At 32.7% G+C, this 20,828-nt stretch overlaps 1 protein-coding gene across 6 annotated transcripts in view; it reads left to right on the top strand.

The window, feature by feature from the left end:
• Window positions 1-20,828, top strand: part of NOVA1 (NOVA alternative splicing regulator 1) — a 123,514-nt gene that overhangs the window by 84,318 nt on the left and 18,368 nt on the right. For 4 of the 6 annotated variants that reach the window (XM_015864913.3, XM_032445172.2, XM_085550420.1 and 1 more), the window contains 2 exons: window positions 8,524-8,690; window positions 17,902-17,973. In XM_015864913.3, the coding sequence (XP_015720399.1) occupies window positions 8,524-8,690; window positions 17,902-17,973 (239 nt within the window). The remainder of the gene's footprint in view (window positions 1-8,523; window positions 8,691-17,901; window positions 17,974-20,828) is intronic. The other 2 variants (XM_015864914.3, XM_085550422.1) reach the window with 1 other exon arrangement.

Below are 20,828 nucleotides of genomic sequence, written 5' to 3'. Positions count from 1 at the left end.
AAAAACTTAACTTTAGATGAGATTGTGTTATTTTATTTTTGTTTCATAGATTTTTCTAGCTCAAGTTGAAGTAGCCCACATTAATTAAGATGTTTTATTTCTCATTTTTCTTCAGTTTGATGTTGATTTATTCCATGTTACTTCTTCCTTTTGCACAAGTATAAACATCTTCATTATTACTACTTCTACTTACATTATTTCAGTGAGAAGTGTATTGTCTTAGGAGTGGTACAAAAGTCTGCAAATACTACAGTGTCTAGGGGGAAAATTCTCTTGGCTGTAATTCAGAGTGAATTACATGGCACTCATATCATGCACCATATACTTCTAACAAAAAATAGAAATTTAATGAAGGGGAATTAGATAATCAGAAAACCTTCTAGCTAATATATAGATAATTTGTATTTCCTACACATGGATTGTTAGCATTTAAATATCATTCCTAACCTTAGCAAGCCTTTATACTACATCTTCCCCACAAACTGGCATCATGTAGATTCTCTCCCCAAAATTCATTTGTTTGTCTGCTTGCTTTTTAAGAAAAGGTTTTATTAAAGATGTATTTATTCTGATACGTATTTTGTCTGATAAAATTTTTGGGGTTTCATAGTTGAGAACTGCAATAGGTAGGTGCATCAAATGTACCAGTTGAAGAGGAAGAGGAGCAGCAGAACAGCTTTCACTCCCCACAACTTTTATGCATTCTGTACACTTAAACCTGTAACACACCCTACTGTTGTGCTAGAGAAGCTGTATGAGCATCACTGTTTCAGAGACAGGGAATGAAACATACTTGGGACTAAGTCACTCCTGGTACAGAATTCTTACAGCAAATTAATACAGGATAAATACTGTTCTTAAAGCTCTTTTTCTGATTTATAGGTCTACTGCTTGTTACGTAGAAAATCTCTCAGGCAAACACGGAAGGTGATGGTTTTCTGTACATTTATATCAGGAGGAGTCTGCCGTTTGGAGGTCAGCTTGTCTTCTTGCCTCCTCAAAAGTGGTGACGTTTTCAGTGAAGATTATTTTATGTTCTTGTGTGTCAGGCCACAGGGGAGTTTCTGGGAATCAGCATCTTACTTGGGTTCATCATAAATTCTAGTTCACAGAATTTATCTCCAAAAGAGCAACAATGGGAAAACTTTGCTGCTGTGGAATCACTAGAGAATTCTGTCTTTCCCTCTGGCTCCTAAGGAGGTTTTCTGAACAGGATTCTCACCTTATGATTTAATTTGGGAGAGGATGTGTTGAGCATTTATCTAGTAATTTCATTGCAGGTGATGTAATTTATTTCATGCTGTATTATACAGTTTGTGCATTTAGAAAGAAGTAACTTCAATTTAAGGAGCATGGTTTATTTTATAGTTTTTCTTTATAAACTGTCTACTAATTTTGTCAATCTCTGCCAGAGACAGTACTTTCTATGGATTCCTGTTGTCAACAATGATTCTTCTTAGCTGATAATGATCTCTCTGTTTTGATACACTGGAAGATTAGCAGGTGTCGTGTATGTTGAAACAAATTACGCAGACTGTATTTCTGTGTTAGGCCATCTGGAAAATCGTAAACTAGGGCCTGCCTGTTCACGTTGCTGGTTTCATTATAAATAGATGGGGTGTGTTGTTAATGAAGGTCCCTGTATTTCTTAAGCATCTGTCTTGACTCTAAATTTTAGACATCTATATTTAGAGGCACTCTAAATATTTAGAGGGGAGGGGGGTGAAGCACAAAACAGTGAGACATACCATAAAAGAGTTACAATCTGGAATTCAGATAGGAACTAGGGAGATAAAAATAATTTTATTGCACTGAATGTACAGGCAGTACACACGAACTCCTACCTGTTAACTACATAAACCCTGAACTAGAATGTCAGTACTGGAGACCAGCAAAATCAATGTACTGTACAGCAGCAAAGGTGTATGTGTGTATGCATTTGCATGTGTTTCTATATGAATGTTGTTATGCGCATTGATATAAAACCTCAAAATGAGAGCTGATCCTATTTTTCACGTGACATCATTCTTTCTAGAATCTAAATACTCATCTGCATGCATCCTCTTCTGGATTGGAACGTGGAGAAATTCATTTGCCACAGCCCTTGCTACACATTTGCTATAACCTTTCTCTAGTCTTTATCCTTATGTGACTTTTTTTTCTTTTTTAAGGATTGTATCTTAAAAAACATACAGCAGCAATGCAGGAATAGGTATATTGTTTAAAAAAAAAAAAAAGAAAAAATAGCTTTACATACTAGCTTTCTGTTTTTTACATGCAAGCATATTTAAAATATACATGCAATAAGCAAGTATAGCTCATTTACCTGGAATATGTTATTTGCTTCTTCTGAACAGATAGATAGCGATGAGTGTATGTGGTGATATGATTTCTTGAGCATCAGGCCTTATCTAAAAAAATTTTCCACAACTTTTCACAAACTTCTAAACTATGAAAACTGAGAAAATATTTTTTAGGAGAAAAATTCCTATGGTGATTTGAACTGTTATTTCTTCAAATTATAAGATGCATCACTTCCTACAACTTCTTAAAGTATGTTTTACTGCTTTAAATGGAAGTGGGCTTTTTTTCTTTCAGTAAATGTATGTGTAGGAGGCATTATTAACAAAGGTTTACATCACCTTAGCATAGCATAGAGGGTTTAACTGCCAACCAAACGTTGCTTTGCATGAAAAAATATTCACATTCATTTCAGATACCTGGAAGAACACATTTTTTTCATATCTGTATATTCTATTGTCTTCTTATAAAAATAAGGTCAAACCTCTTTTCCTCAATCAAATTTGATCTTATGGGGATACTCTGTGTGCTTTCATTTTAATGATTTTGACAGCTTCCTTTTTCTCAGAGACCTTCACATTTTCAGTAATCTTTCATGTATTCTATTCATTTGAATTTATTTATTTATTTACATGAGTAGTGTTTACTGGTTGAGTAAAAGTAGTAACATCAAAATTCTTGGATCCTTAGTAATCTTACAAGTATATCAATAAGCAACTTATTATCAGCTTATTACAAAATAGATATATGAAACATAATGACAAGCCTATTTCATTTTGAAAAATAGTTCTTATAAACTACTTATATATATACATACATATATATATATATATATGTATACAGACAGCTGATTTATTTTGAGCTCCTAGAAGTGTACCTAAGAGTCTGTCTTGTTTCAACATTGCTATTTAGATTAAAATTTTATTGTTTTATTTTGACAAGCATTTATTTTGACATATTTCCTGACTATGTGCTGCCTCACAATGATGCTCCAGTGTTCAAGTGTAGCGTTCTGTCCCAGTTTTGTGGTGCTGTTACAAATCACACTGAGGCATTCTGTTATACATGGCTGAAAGTGGAGTTCGGCACAGTGGGGCATATTCTGGAATGTTTTTTTTCCCTTCACAAATCTGTGTGAGGACCTGGGAAAGCACTGAGTTTGGGATCTACAGTTGAGAAAAATAGGCCTCTCTGAAATCTAATTAGCCTAACCATTTTGGCCACACTGGTGGGCCACATCTGGAAGATTACATGTGATCAGTATGGGCCCAGCAGTCACCTGTTTCTGCTAAGGCTTCCTTTGAACTTCAGGACACATGATAAGAAAATACTGGTAGACTAGTATTTCTAATGTGTACTTTCCAGATTTTAGTAAATCACATGCATAGATTGCACTTGGTTAATATTCCATGTTTCAAGAAACAGACCACTCTTAATATACATTTCAACTTTTTTATTAGATGTTTGACTGATGAGAACTATAAGATAGCTACAGAAAACATTAATAGTTAGAATTTCAGGAGGTGTAATTGCAGATGAAACAGTAAATGAATTTGTTTCTCTTTCTGTTAAGGAAGAATGGAGTATTAGTTAAGCAAATTGTGCCTAGTCGATTATCTGCATCTTAAGTTCAGTATGCCCTGGTTTTATGAAAGAGACATCAAGAAGATTCCTGCAGGCCATACTTATTTCTTTTTGATTTCACAGATTGCTTCAATTAGATTTTTCTCTTTGATTCTGTTACTTTAATTACTTTATCAGGCAATATTAAGTTTCAGTCTCTAATTTGGTATGTGTTTTGTGTAAACAGTTCCCAAATTATTTTGTCTGGATCACAATGAATGCAGAACGTGAGTGTGTTAGTGTTGCTGCTAGCCCTTGTTTCCTCTTATACTCTAGAAGGTCTATGAGGACATCAAGGTTTGTATTGAGAAAGATGTCTTTCTGTGATGGAGATGGGAATGAGCTCTCAACTAATAACAATTAGATCTGTCTCAAGAACTGAGAATACAAGTACAACAAAGAGAGAATTATTGATGGAGAAGAGTGCCTTTTTGAGCTTTCTATTACAGTTTGCACATATGTGACTTGTTACGCTTGTTGGCACATTAGGCTTTGTTCTTTAAGAACCGGGAAATAAATACTTACCACTGTAATCTATCAGCGCCTTTCTGAATGCAGGAGAAAAGCATGAATGAATTGTCCGGTCATCGTTCAGTAAATCTCATGACTTTGAAGTAAGAACAACAGGGTTGTGCTTTAGAGACTTACAGAAACTGTTTTCTATCCTATGATTCCCTTTCTCCCCCCCCTCACCCCGCAAACCAACGCTGAGGTTACCATGGTTTGTATTTTTGCTAACTGGAGTAGCCAAGGATTTTTTGTAGGTATGGAGGCAATGTGTTTTTTTTGTTGATGTTGTTGTTTTGTTTTGTGGATATGTACTTTTTGATGCTTATCTGAGAAAAGTCTCTTACATCTCTTTAAAGTATGAAATACTACTAATGTATTTCAATAAAACACTTTTTTCATTGTCTGGTTTTATTTATTGAGATTTTGTGTAATTGTAGAGAAGAAATGTTATTCACAAGAAAGAATTCTCATGTTAAGAGCATTACTGGCAATTTACAAAAGACTTTTATATTGCCAGAGTAATTGTGTGCAAGGCACAATCATATTCTACCAAATTTTGTGAGGTAAGTAACAGGCTGAAAAATTTGCTAGCTGTGTTAGAAACCCACTGTACAGGCTTTTTGATGATTGGTCAGGAAAATAAATACATGGGATTCAAAGGTTAGTAAACAGTTGTACTGTGATTTATCAAATAAAAAGCTTAATGCAATTCAGTTGATGAGAGAGTGTAACTTAGCCTTTCCATTAGTTAGCCTTAGCTGTGGCTCCACTGTCAGATTTTCCCTTTCACTGACAAACAATTTGGCATGCTACTCTGGAAAAATATAAGGAGATATAATTAGTAGATGTATTGGGGCTATGTTATGCTGGAAGTGCATTGGGCTCTTTAAGATTGATATAAAAGCCCAATAAAAATATAGAGAAACCCAGACATTCATTTCTGAAAGGTACAGCGTGTTTCCCAAAATGTTTTGACTCGGGTTTGCAAAATACAGAAGCACATTTTACTTTTTAGTGAATGTTTCTGTGAATGCAGTAGAACTTTTGTTTATTGAATCAGAACTCTGAAGGAAACACATAAAGCTTCATAGTACCTAGTATAGGTCAGTGTATGCCATTAGAAATAGAAATAATGTTGCAAACATCAAATTGCTGAGCAATTTTTTTATTTCTTCATATGTTTACAAGGAAATGTATCATATATGACAATAACTCTGATTTGATATGTTAATTATTTTAAAAATATATCATTTTATACTGACAAAGTCTGCACTCAAAAATCTGTAAAGACAAATTTAGTAGCTTGTCTTTCAAGCTTTAAGCTGTTTCAAGAATGGGATTTGTAATTTTAGCACATATTTTGAAGATTACATGAAGAAGTATTGATGTCTGAGTTGTTCTTTTTTTCATAGAATCTTGCAGTGGGTTTGTTAAATGTCTGAAAATAATAATCTAACAGTTTGCTTTAGACAGTAATTGAGATTAGAAGGTTTTTAAATGACACACCTCACCAACTTCAGCGAGTTGTAGGCTTATTTTTGTTGTGCAGGTTGGTCATGTATCTGGTAGTTTTTCTTTTGTGACTTTTGCAAATGACTTTACACAGTTGTCTGAATGAAAAATCATTAGATTTATATGAGGGAATATGACAACATTGCTTCAAAAGATTGTTTCCCAGCTGTGTGTGTGAACAATTTTTTCAAACCCCTCTTCTTTTTGAAGTTTTTCATTTATTTCTGTAGAAATCCTAAGTCCTAACCTTTAAAGAAAGTGGGCTGCTATAATAACATGTCTTGAAGCTGTATCTTACTCTATGTGGAGTTTACATCTGCACAGTTTTCTTTCTTCAGGGAGTAGTGATGTCTGTTTACTACATTCTGGTTTGTGCGTATTAGAATGCAGTATGTTTGGAGTGTAGTATGATTAAATGTGTGTGTACTGTATTGTGTGTTCTAAAATATCACAAGCAGTAGCATACCCTCTAGTCACTTAGTGCCAAGTCCAATGAAATTCCTGTTTAGCACTGGCTGTTCTCTTTTCACATGTTTTGACAGCAGTCATCCTTGTTAAGTGCTTTCCACATCAGACTCCAGTAGCTTGGATGTAACCTGATCTGTGTTTGATTTCAGTGTGTTGTCTGCTGACCTAGAGAACACTTGCATTAGCTGCATTGATCAATCCACATCACATCTCATCATTTAGGAGACAATTAATACTGCTGTGTAAAGACTCCCCAGAGCATTTTCTTAGAGCTGGATTGCTTTACACAAAAACCACAGGAGTTGGTTCTGAAGGGAGGAAGAAGCCAAGTAGAAAAGTAGGCATCAAGAAAGCTACATGCAGGAACCAAGCTTCATTTACAGTGGTAACTTCCGCTTATGTCTTTCAAACCCCCTTCTTACAAATAACTAGTGTTATTTGGGGGGGAAAAAATAGAACCATTGTATTTTGGAGATGATTTATTGAAAAGCTGCTATAACTGGTCACATAAATATTCTGAATATTTTGCTGTCTACTGACAAATATATTGACACGCATGTAGCATACTGTTCAGAATGTAATCAATTTATCTTCAGATTTAATCTCAAAGATTATTAACCTGATAGTATCTTAGATAATGATTAGTGTGGTTTAATCCTAATTAAAATTATTTTTAAATGACAGCTTAATAGAAAAATATTCTTTGCTTGTCTTTATATCAGTTTGGCTGTGGAGCTACTTCCAGTAAGTTGGATTTCAGTGTTGCCTGATAGCATATGTTCCTTTAAAAAAAGGCACTGCAGGGTTTTGAGTGTATATGAACAGATTTGGTTCCTGAGCAGTCAGGGCTCTTTATCTTTGCTGAATGCAATATTTAATCTAAAGAGATTACCCACAGTAGCAGATGAGAAACATTTAGTATGAAAAACAGTTTGTTCTTGCAGGTGACTAAGGCTATTGTACCATTCTCTTTTACAGACTACATCGCTATGCTGTACAGAGTGTGTCTTAGGGTGGGCTGATAACCCCATTGCACAAAATTAGATAGTGCAGAATATAGCAGAAAAGAAAACCAGGTAACACTGAAACAGTGAAATGATAACAACACTTTGAAGTGTTTGGGAATGAGGAATATTTTTAAAGACAGTTTTTCTTGAGCACCTGTACAGTCTTCAGAAAAGAGAATGGGGAGCCCAGGATCAAACCATGCAGTCTCCCTTCCCCTTGGTGGACAAAGTTCAAGGTTCCTACACACACAGTAAATATTGTTTTCACATATCAGAAATCTATGAGAAGTATGTAGTATTTTTTCACAGTCTTAGAAGATGGATGCTTAGAAGGTAATCTATGGTTGGCATTCAGTATTACTGTATTAATAGAAGATCCTGAAAGGTAATTTGTGAAGTCTTAATTAGCTGTTTAGTACAGGCTTTCATAATTTCTGGTAAATCATACAAAATAAAACTAAAATACCATATTTCCAGTAAAGTTATTGCAAGGATGTTTTAAAATACGAATATTCTAAAAGATAAGATGAATACTCAAGCATATGAGTTCAGTGGCCTTGAAAGGTGTTGCCATAATGATTGCAGTTGTTTTAAAGATCCATATATAAATTTCTGTCTTAAGTCAATGTATTTGCACTTCCACTCCAGGTGTACATTACAAAATTTCAAGTTCCTCTGCAGTTTAATCTATTACTTTCATCCTTGTGTTTCCTTAAATTTCTAAAGAATATTTAAAATAGTCTAGAACTAGACTAAAATAATTTGGAAGATGTGTATTCTGAAAAACAACAACAAAACACTGATAATATTTGCTAGTAGTTCTGGCTGAACTGAATGTTTTCTGTGGTTTTTGTTGTTGTTGTTGTTGTTTTGTTTTGTTTTCACATTGGTTACAAATGGCCTTTTTTCCAGACTGGATTGGAAATTTATGTGTTTATGGAGTCTACATAAATATGAGTTGCTTAAAACATTTTAAGATACTTACTGAGATACTGCTAGATATTTTTTAAGGCTGCTTTTGAGCACCATCTTTATGACATAATTCAAGTGATTTGCAAGTTCCAACAAACCCATTTTATCAATGTCAACTTTTTTCTTTCAGGTACTACGGAGCGGGTGTGTCTGATCCAGGGAACAGTTGAAGCACTAAATGCAGTTCATGGCTTCATTGCAGAGAAGATTCGAGAAATGCCTCAAAATGTGGCTAAGACAGAGCCTGTCAGCATCCTACAGCCTCAGACCACTGTTAATCCAGACCGCATCAAACAAGTGAGTTTTTTGTTGGGAATACAGAGTCACCTCAGCAGCTTAGAATTAGCTTCCTTTCTGAGAAGCATTAAAATTTTAAGATGGCAAGGGGTGAAAATAGTGTTCCTTCAGAAAATGTTATTTTCCTCTTTAGTAATCTACTAAATTACTAGTCCTCTTCTTCCTTATGCTTGCATGTTCCATGTTTCCCAGAAGTTCTTCTAGTGTCTTACAAATTTCAAACTCTAATTAGTAAAATCTTCATTACTGTATAAGGCAGTAATACACATCTAGGTTTTAGTTAAAAAGAATTGCTAAAGTTTAAAATTAAAAATTCAAGCCTCTTGTAAATCTTTAGAGAAATAAAAGAATGTTTATTATTTTTATGTATTTCAAATAAAGCAAAAGGAAACCCAAAAGTGTTACTGTATTTTAGACTTTTTAATAGATACTTAAAAATCGTACATGTGAGAATGTGAAAGTATAAAGATAACTTGTTTGAGATATTATCTAGTACTCATTTTCTGTTATTTTTGGCATCTTTTTGCCTGTTTTATATTGTTTTACTTCGGTATCTACTGGACATGCAAAATATATTTTCAAGATATCTTTGGATTAGTGTTTTCTCTAGTTCATTGTAATTTCCAGAGCAATTCTAATTTTAAAGAAATCATTTTCTATAAGGAGAATGTGGAATTAGTCATATAGAATTTTAAATAAATTATTTTCCATTTTATCGAATAAGAAAAAAGATGGAGAAAGAAATTAGTGAACTTTAGTAATATTTTGTTCTATCTATCAATCCTATCTTTAGTTTCTCACCTTTTCTACATAGGATAAGTTTGTTTGGTCCTCTACCCTAGGAAGATTCAGTGTCCTATAAGTAATTTGGTAACTGTATGCAATTACTTTACTTTCTATGTAATGCCATACACAGAATGTGTATATGAAGATGTGGTATATGAACACACTGCTTTTAATGGATGAAACTGTGCCAAACCATTGCATATAATTTCTAATTATTACTACTCTTTTCTTTATGTGCTAGACTGTTGCATTAAAAACAAAACAAATTACCCTCTACGTAATTTGTAAGAAAATACTAATAAGAAAAGCCTTGATTTTTAGAATTAGTTTCTTGGTTATTAGACATGAAAATGATTTTGCCTGAGGTAGAAAGGAAGAGAGAGAAACCTGAAGAGTGGATCTGTGCTTTAAATGTCTTTTCTTCCTGTAAAATGTTGGATTTTATGCCATCACCTTATAACCCAGTGGGAAATAAATTTTATGTATTTCAGTAGAAAGTGCTTTTCCACTTTGCAATGTAAATGAAACTTTTTTCAAGTGACTACTGAGAAACTACATTACAGAGGGGCATAGTGATATTCCTTAATATTTCCTCTCTTGTTTCTCAATTTTATGTAGTTTTTCCATGCAGAACCTGAGCAGGAAATTGTTTTAAAGAAAACTTACTTGTGAAGTTGGTGGTGGTGTGTGTGGTTGGTTCTCATTGTGTTTTTGTTTTCTTTTTCTTTTTTTAAATTTATTTTTTTTAATTTTTTTTTGTTCTTTGTTGTTCGTTTATTTACTTTTATTCTTTTGATTCCATGTCTGGATTGTTAAATTCTGGAGTGCTGGTTAAGTGATTAGAGCTGCTGCCAGTGAAGTTTAGACACAGGTTAAATACAGTGTATTCCTTACACGATTCTAGTGTGATTTTTCTGGCTCCACATTTTATAATTTAACCTGTACACACACAGGTGAATGACAGACACCTGTAGATATTTGCAGACATGCTCATTCATATGTCAAACAATTTCAGCTATGTAAAGTTAATTGTTTAATTTTATTTTAAGGAAGTTACATCTGTTCATGATAATTTCACAATATATAAATATTGACTTCATAAGTCTATTCCTGTTTTGTTGATTTATTTTGTTTTGGTTTTTTACCAATATTTGAAATCATTAGCTTAGTTGTTAGATATAGTCAAGTATACTCCACTGTCAGAATGTCCATTGTCTTAATGAAATAGAAATTCCTTCTATTTAAGAAATTTTAAAAGATAACATTTTACAATGGATAATCACGATCTGGCACTTCTGTGCTGCTATGTTCTTACAGCAGGCAGGGCACAATTTTGTACACTATCCTGATCATTCCAGTTATTCAAGTCATTATTAACATCTGAGAAACAAGCTTTATGAGTTAGTTTCTTCTTTTACGTAAACTGTTATGTGTTTTTTACTCTCTTAGTGTATTACCCAAAAACTTTGTCATTCAGGTATTCTGAAATAATGTTGCAAGCTGAAGAAAATAGCTTTAGAATTTGATAATGAGATTAGATTTGAAATTATAAATTTTGCCTTCACTTGGGGGTCTTGGGGATATTTCAGTCGATTTTGTCTCAAACAAATAAACAAAATTAAAAAACCAACAGAGCCTCATGAATGAAGGTGCTTTGTAGTTGTGTCTTTGCAATATCACCCATGTCTGTATGAGTATACAGCTCTCATTTCTCATTGTGGACTTCTCTACAGAAGCAAAGAAAGATGTTGTATGTCTATGATTTCAGTTAAGAATGCTAATAGGTAAACTCTTTGTTACCTCTCTCAAATTTCAGAACTTTCTGTCTTCAGGAAGGTACAGGTGTGCAATGAGGCTGAGCCTGGCTTCGCTTTTATTTATACTAACCAAGTCACAGTCCAGATGTTCCATTCTCTCTAACTTCTACTTTTTCATCATTGGAATATTCACAGGCAAGTTTGTCTGATTCAGGTTGAGCCTTCTCCACATTTTTTCTAATCTTCTGATCATGCTGACTTTTTAGTAGATATTAAATAGGTCTGTAGCCTGAACAGGTCTGATCAGTATTTAACTGATTCCTATTTGCATCTGGTACCTCTATGAAATGTAGACCACCTCTTCATAACTGTCAGATATCTGTAGCTTCTACATACCATTCAACAATAACCGTGTTCATTGATTTACTAGGAACTGCTATGAGGATCTAACCTCTCTAATAGGGAAAGTATCATGCCAGCTTCATACTACCCTGTTATAACTCAGAAGAACAGAATTCTGTTTTCATAAAGTGCTCAGGAAATTGAGCTGTTTTGGCTTAATAATTAGCTCACAGAGCTTTAAATTTCACCTCTCTTCTAATAGCAGCTACTGTAAATAGTGGGGGAAAATTCTTTAATGGCTTATCACATCACTTTATTCAGAACCCTTTGAAGCTTCTTTACATTATGACAGATTTTTCCTTCCTGCTATGCAGTTGTTTTTTAGATAGGTGTTTTAGCAGCCTACCCAGGAAGTGCATAGAACTGCAGCTGGCTATTGCAGAAGTTAGCATTCTACATAAGGAAGAGCATATATGATCCTACACTGAATTCTGCTTTAATGAAGAGTTTACCCTGGCTGGCCTTCTGAGATCCAGCCATCATGCTTTGATTCTATGAAGTCTTTAGTTATTGTAACATGAACAAAAGTTTTGCACTTTCTTCCTTGAAAATCTGGACTAAAGCTTTCACATATAGAACTTCCAATTAAAATCTTTCTTTCAGCTTTTTCAGTAGCGTAGTAACTTCTGTAGATCTTTTATCTTCTGTTCCATTCATTAATCACATTCCTGGAAATTGTATTTCAAATATATAAAATGGAGTGTCTCAACTTAGATTTATGCATTCTTTTTCTTTGTGTAAAAAAAGAACTACTTGAGTAGGATTACTTCAGAATTTCTGATCAATAACAAAATATATTGGATTACTGACCAGTTTTAATGAAAAGATTATCTTCTAAGTGTTTGAATAGAATCTGACTTTTAGTATACATTAGAATATAGTGGCATAAATAGAGGATTTATTTTTTTTTAATATATATATATTTGGTATATTAGTTAGTCAGACTACAGGTTTAGTAGATTTAAGAGGTTTCTTATAATGCCTCTCCCATCTGATGAGCTTTTCTTCCTTTAGCATTTGCTTCAGAAAGTGTGCATCACTTAGAGGGACATTATTAACATGCAGAATATAAGAAAAATACACATTTTTAATTTGAGGATAATAATAAGTATAAGCTGTTTTGTAAATCACTGTCTCTTCATTCAACTTTTGCTGCTAGAGCACTATTTTATGATATTTTAATTTTGTTTCATTTCACCAGTGTTGATTGTAATCATCATAGATGTATAAAACTGCTTTTTAAACTCAATTAATGTTCAATTAATAGCTGATGGTTACCTCTTCATTGTAAGTGATTCAAAAGTGGAATGAGGAAGGAAGACTGCTTTAGGGGAACGAACAGTACCATTCAGCATTGCTGAATGTTCTCATTATCTTAAGCCTACTAAGACTTTGCAGTTTTTATAGTATTTTTCTTAATCTCAAAGTAGCCCAGAATCAAAAGGTGCTTTTTTTTCTTTTTTTTTTTTTTCTTTTGAGTTCTCAGAGCTTTGTGATCCATGTATTTTTATGGTTTTTGTTACGTACGTTTGGTTACCTACCTGAATTTTCTGGTACTTCTACATAACGCCACATCTTACATTAGTTCTGTGTTACTGTGACAAGTTTTGAGGAAATAAAGTCCTTTGTCCATCTTATTGTAATCTTCGTTGTAAATCACACACTCCATCCAGAGTTGCTCTGATGATCCAAATGGCACGTGCTAGTTTGCTTTATGCTCATTCACCCTTATTGTACACAGTCAAAATATGAGATAAGCCCTCTTTCACATCAACTTGTTTTCTGTTTCAAGGAAATACCCCGAAGTGTCTATAAACACACATGAATTACCTCTGTACATACCTGTAAGCAAGCATTTTATCTGCATATGGTAACTTTCTGTCCTGTTCGGTGCTCTAGATATTCTTTTTCAAAAAGAAAGCCAAATGCAAAGAGCATGAAATATCAGCCTGAGTGTTTTTTATTTGGTCCTTATAGAAAAAGTAGCAAGTAAAGTTAGATCCCTTAAGTTATCTAAGTAGCCCTCATACAGACTTGTTTGAAAATAACTTAGCAGTTTGCAGTAATTTCTTTTTCAACAATACACTTTTAAAATGTGTTACTTATACAGTCATTAATAAGGTGAGAATTGTTTGATAAAGCTTTAGGTTATAAAAATTCACAGAAGTTGGAAAAAAGGATTGAATGTATTTAGCAAAGCAAGCAGTCTGTTGAGATAGGATCATCTTTGCTGCTACTGAAAAGCTAGTAAGTCAAAAGCTTACTAGCTTATTTATAGTCTTACGTGTTGTTCAGCAGAACAGGAACCTTTAGAGGTTTTTTTTTCCTTATTCTAGCTGCAGAAGGTATTCGACTATTTTATAATATTCCAAAAAGATACCATCTTATCTTTAAAATGTATTAACATATTGGTTTAAGCATATTAATATTCCCCTTGAATTATTTTAATTTACAAGCACAAACATTTATATGCAAGACTAAAACTCAGTATTGGATTGATAATAACAATGCTGTAGTGTGGATAGTGTTATGACCAAGATTGTTCAGCAAGCTATATATTGGGAAACTAGAAAGTGGTGAACTGTAAATGCAGTTTCATCTTCACATTTAAATGTGTTTTTTTGTCAATTGCTTTCATGTCTCTAACCTTGTTTCTAAATGATATTTCATTTTATGCCTTTTCCTTCTGTGTATTAGGTACACTGATAGATACTGAGATTTAAATTAACAGTCTCAGTACAATTTTTATCTTTACTTAGTTTGTATATATATGTATTTTTATATATGTGAACTTTGTCATTTATATGTTGATCTTAATTAGACAGTTCACAGAGCCACGGGAAAGAGGTCTCAGTGGGCCTTCTGGAACACCATGCAGTTTTAGTATACATATTTTGTATTTCTGTGATGCAACTGTGTCTTCATTTTGTGAGTTAAAAGTACACAGTGTGCAAATGTCATGCTGTGGCCATCTTTCTGTGCCCTTTAGTATATTGTAAAGCCTGAGAGCAGTCATATGCAGCATTTTTGTTTTTATTTTTTCATGAGAAACACAAGGAAGAAGTATTTTCTTGAACTTGGAAAATAGCAGAGCTCAAATATAGCTCAATTTTACTTAAAAAATTTTTGTTACTTAAAATCTGTATACTCAAACATCTCTTCTAGAGGCTTATAATTGGGGGGCAGGGGAGGGAAGGAAATAACAAAAAGGATTTTCTTCCCTGTGAATATTGTCTTCTATTTGTTTACTCGCATAACTTACACACAAGAAAGTAATCTTTAAGGAAACACACAAAACAAATTCATAAATATTACAAATCACCGACGGAAATTCAAAATAATTTCCAGATGATGTGCTTCTCTTATTCGCAGTTTTTCTTTTTTTTTTTCCTTTCTTTTTCTTTTCTTTTTTTTTTTTTTTTTCCTCAGAAATTTCATTTTATTACTTTAATATTTAAGGAATTAATAGATAACTCTATTAATGGATAAATGACTCTCCAGAATTATTAAGAATTATAAAGAGGAAGTATGAAAAGGGATGAAATTTTACACAAGTCTGTCAGTTTATTTTTTGTATGTATTTGTAGATACATATATGTGTATCTCTTAATATAAAACAAGGTGAGAGAGATTAGACCTCGAACGCAAACACCCCAGTTTAAAAAATACTTGCTATTAGTATTTATAGTATTTTGTCACACTTATATGTATTTGGAAGAAAAAAGAAAAGTCTGTGTTGTTACTTTATTCTTGTTTGTTAATATAATTGTTTCACTTTTCAGTGCTTTTATCTTTTTTCTATTGTATTTCAAATATGCGTTTGCTAAAATGAAATAGTGAAGTACATCAACAATGAATTTTATAGCTCAGTATTCACCTGAACAGAGTATGAGCACTCTCTTTTCTTTGCTGTCATACTTTTTTATTGTTTAGTAAGATTGATATTAAATGAAAAATAAGATGCCTTCCATTTTGTTCAGTCCTAGTATTTTCACCAGTTAGGTCATTATTCAGTGTTGAAGCATTTCACATATTTTCATCCTGTAATTAGCTGTAGATGTAGTAACACTAGTGAAGAAAGTTTATTCTATCAGCTATCTATTTTTTCCTTCAATTAGCATAATAATAAATGTACCGTACAATAGTGCATGCCCCAGTGAGCAATGGATGATGATCACACAAACTGCTATGTGTAGGAAATTTTTTGTTTGTTTGTTTGTTTTTTGTTGTTTTGTTTGATTCTTTGTTGGTTTGGGTTTGGGTTTTTTTGTTTGGTTGTTTGATTGTTTTTTTGTGGGTTTTTTTTTTTGTTTTTTTTGGTTTTTTTAGAGAATTGTAAAATATATGTATGTGTATATCTATATGTGTATTCTAGTTCAGGGTCAAAGTTTTGTATCAAGCTATAATTAAAATCAAAAATCGGAAAGTTACAGCGTGCCATTCTGATTGTTTTTTTCTTTTTTTTTCCCCTTTTCCTTTTTTTTTTTTCATCTCAGTTTAAGCTTAAAAAAATCGGTGCAGATACATGCATGATCTCACAGAAATCATAAGTATGTTTCTGTGGTTGAAGATTTCTAGCCCTGTACTACTGTGTAATCTAAAATTTTTTTCTAAATAATTCTAACCACATGCGAATGAACCCATGCTCTCTATAGAAAGACATGGGGGAATCCCTTATGATTGTCTTGATTTTCACAGTATATACAATCTGCTGATCAACAGCACTTTGCCAGGCATTTATTTATAGTGCTCCATATATATAGCAGTATTTTTTACTTAAGCCTCTTGAAGAAGTCCCAGTTGATGCTGAATCTGTATGTATTTTGTTTTTGTTTTTATATTTTATATTGTAAACTACAAGTTGGAAACACAAAATAAGGGTCTGTTTCTTTAGATCTTTTTTTTTTTTTTTTTTTGTATCTATTTTGGCTGCTCAACTATGTACAAGCTATGAAAAGATGGATCTTCATATTGCTTAACATGCAGACAAAATATTTGTATGTGCATATGTACAAGCCCATATTTTTCTAATACACATAACTTTATGCATTCACAGTGTTCCAGCTTTTCATATGCATTAAGAGTTTTAGTGAAAAATTATGTATACCTATTTTATGAGGGACTGTCGATGATTGTAAGTAACAGAACTGCTGAAAATGTGAAATTTTGCTTTTATTTCCCAATAGTTTTGGTTAGTGATTGTTTGTCCATATGATGCATTATGTTGTATAGCATTTCACCAATTTACTTCCTAAAGTAAAAATAGTGTAATTTCAAGTATTTTCTATCATTTATATATGTCAAAAATACATGCTTTGAATAAGTACTGTATGTTATGTTTTGGAAGTTGGAATTTGACTTTTAACCTACATTTATTAAAAGAGCTTCTTTGTTAGGATCTAATACGTTAAAGAGATATTTGTATAAATTTTTAAGCAGAGCAGTGCTTTTTTGGTATGTTGAAGAATTAATGTTAAGCATATGTATATTATTTAGAAAACATTATCAATAAATATGACTCCTAATTCTTTTTTGTGTTTATTTTGAACACAGGCTGATGATACGTTATTAACTTTTGCTCAATTAAAGGATCGTTAACACTAATGATAAATATATTGTAGCAATTTGTTGTGAAGGTATTAGTTGCATGCTCATCCATCATGAGATTGTTGTTTACATTTTTTCACACGCCTCTCAATTAAAAATGATCAATTAATATTTTAGTAATTAGTATGTTGCTGAAAACTCCATAGCTTCAGTGTAATTGTTTTAAGGTATGGAACAGTTTGCTGGCTGTAGTCCTTGCTATAGAATGGTGCATTATAAGGTGCCAAAGTAAATTTCAGTAGTTTCCTTCAAACACTGGCCCTGTTTGCTTGTAAGATGATAACTGTTTTTAGTGTGCTCATTGAACTTGCTGGAATTTGTGTTTTCTAGTTTTCATTTTCCCCAAGAGAAAGAGAGAGGAAAGAATTATATTCCTCATGCGGCTGGCATATTTTTTAGTATTTATGTGAGTTCACCATCTTGATTTCAAGTCATGAATTTATTTTTACATGCATAAGCATGCATATTTACATGCATTATTTATCTAATTGACTTTAAATTCCATTAAGTTCCAATGAGTAGGAGAAAGGTTTTGTCCTAGGCATTTTTTATTCATTTTAATTTTGTAGTTACGTTACTTTTGTTGGTTTATTTATTTTTTGACTGTTGAGTCTAAGGCTTGTAAAGGTTGATTTGCTCCTGAACTGCTTTGTTCCCAGACATTGCCATCTTCCCCAACTACCACCAAGTCCTCTCCATCTGATCCCATGACCACCTCCAGAGCCAATCAGGTACAGTATCATCCTACCATCTACACCATACTTTTCACGGGTGACAGCTTGCAAACTGGAGAAAAAGATATGGTGGGTTAAGGATTTATTCGTTCATTCACATGTGTACACCCATAACCATAGATATCTAACTCCTAGTTGAATTTGGTACATTGAATGGAAATCTTTTTTTCTTCTTTTGTTTTGTTGTCTTCTTCAAGATCCCAGACCCAGATAAAAACTTTTTTTTTTAATCTTTTAAAATAGTATATATTTTTTTAATTTGATTAATAAAGAGTAAGGATACTTACTGGTATTTCTATAAGCAGAGTAAGTCTTGGTATGTTTATGTATATATGCACACACATTTTTTCTTCCTTTATAAATTGCACTGGAGTTACCCGTAAACCGTACTTAATTGGATGTATATCAGCCTGGCAATAGATTGTAGATTTTACTTACTTACTGATCTCAGGAATTCTCAAATATGTTTGTGGACAGTAACATAAGGACATTGTTTAAATGTGTTTAGTTATTGTTGTGTGTAATAGATTTTAAATGAAAATCTCTTGATTTAGAATGAAGTAAAATTAAATCACTTTAAAATATATTGAAAACATCTAATTAATTTTAATTCATGTCTAGTTTTTAAAAAGCATTAACTGTACTTTTAGCACAATCTTAATTACACTCATTTGTGTCACATTTAACTGCAAAACAAAGCAAAACAAAAACAAAACAAAAAAAAAAAAAACCAAAAAAAATAAAAAAAACACATGTCCGCTTCATTATGTCCACAAATTATCGTGGTTGTGTATCTTCCTTTTTTATGAAAATTGTTAAAGTTACTTCATACTATTCTATGTAGAACTGATGCGTGCTTAATACATATTCAGTTTTTTAATGTGCTGTTAAAGTGGATGTATTTGGTGTTCAAATAATATAAGTGTTCAGTTAATGCTAACAGTTTTTTAAACACGGGCTCTGTTTAAGTTAGCTGAGTGCTTCAATCAGACCTTGCACAAATTAATTCAAATAACAGAAAAATTTTCTTCCAAACAAGCTAGTATCTCATGAAGTTATCACTGATACTAAGTACTGATTCTCTGATATTTTGTGAACTGCTTAGAACTTTTTCTCTGTATGAACAATTTTACATATAACAGGACAAAGCATATTAAAGCAATATATCGTATTTTTGATCAACACATAAGCCGCTGTTGAAAGAGACATCCTATACAGAAAGTAATGAAATTTGCAGAGAAACAATGCAGGTAGAAGAACTATAAGAACACTGTATGTTATGATATCCTCCGCATCAATTTGAAAGCCTTCTTCATCAGTCTGCTTCTATTCCAGCAACAGTTGTTTGGCTTCATCATCATTAAATGACAAAGATAAAATCTTTGTCAACAACCAGGGATATCTTATGAACAGTCTATTCTGTTCAGTCTTTATTCTCTGCCTCTTAATTGTACTGTTTTGTGTATTTTAATTAGAAGGTTTTGAAAATGTTGAACAAATAGATCTTTTCTAAGAGTGTTCTTTCTTTCTTTCTTTATTTCTGTTCTTTTTCCATTTGTTTTGTTTTTGTTTTTGTTTTTTTTTTTAAATATGACTCTACTCTGATGCTCATTACTGAGAGTTAAAGGAATATGTGCTTTTGTTTGACAGAAAATACTATTTGGCTGTTTAATTACCATCAGAGAGGTATCTAGTTTGCATATGAATTAGTGTATCATATTAAATGTCTTTTGATAGCTAACAATATAAATCTTTATGAAAAAAATTGTTCTATGAGAATTCTATCAAGTGATATAGCTGGAATATCCAAGCTAAGAGAAAATTATATGCTTTGTATACTGCCTGTTCCCCACATTACATCTGCTAATGCATTTTAACCCTAACTCATATTCAGTTCCATTTTCATAGAAATAACCAAGACTTCTTTTGAGCTGCATTAAAATTGTATAAATGAAAAAGAGTAATACGTTCTGTAAGTGACTTTTGGAAATGCATTTATAACTAACCCTAAAAATCTTTACTAGTTTTTAATTTTTTTATTCCAGCTTTCAAGCTTTCATTTCCTAGTGGTTTCTAACAGTAGCAAGCACAGTGAACACGATAAGGCAATTAAGGCTTTTCTGTTCATGCTTCTGATAAGTGATGTAGCTGGCAATTGTTCCTAGACTGTGGTAGTGATTAGTATTCAGCACCACTATGTCGACAAGTATCTGCACTGCGGCTGTGACATGAAAATAGGTTCCAACACAGTAATCTAAAACCTGTCAGTAGTCAAGTAAGTAACCAATAGGAGTCTAAGAGAGAACAAAACAAATTTGTTTTGATCTAGGGCTAGGTATTATGATTCTTAATAGAAAATGACTGTTCAGGTGTGGATTTTCTCACAAAATGTTATATAAAGATAATATGAAGGAGCTTATTTAACTGAATAGAAGTCAGGAAATTCAGTGTTTAGGTGGAAGATAAATTCACAGCATAGCCTGCTCTGTGTATATAATAGCATGTCAGACTTAAGAGCATTCAGTTTTCTGTAATGTTTCAATCATGTCAAGACCATGTTTTATATTAAAGATTAACAAAACTGATTAAGCAACATTTTAGCAAGGCTTAGTGCTCATAGAAATTGTTTGCTGTAGGAGTGAGATTCTGAGTTGGAGGACTCTCTATCAGTCACTGCAATTAGAGACTTGTTGAGAATGTGTAGATAAGCTTACATGATGATGTGATCCTTTCCTCTGTACCAGTACTGACAGGGCTTGCATAGTGGACAGAGCAATTCTTAGGCACATTATTTTACCACAAGAGAAAACAGTTCTGTCAGCAGAAATCAGAGGACACCAGGCATGAAATCT

This window comes from Coturnix japonica, chromosome 5 (assembly GCF_054131305.1).
Source record: "Coturnix japonica strain WE chromosome 5, WE-NBRP24, whole genome shotgun sequence".
NCBI classification, from domain to species: Eukaryota; Metazoa; Chordata; class Aves; order Galliformes; family Phasianidae; genus Coturnix; species Coturnix japonica.
The sequence above is the reverse complement of the archived record's forward strand: the minus strand, read 5'-3'. Positions and strand labels throughout refer to the sequence as shown.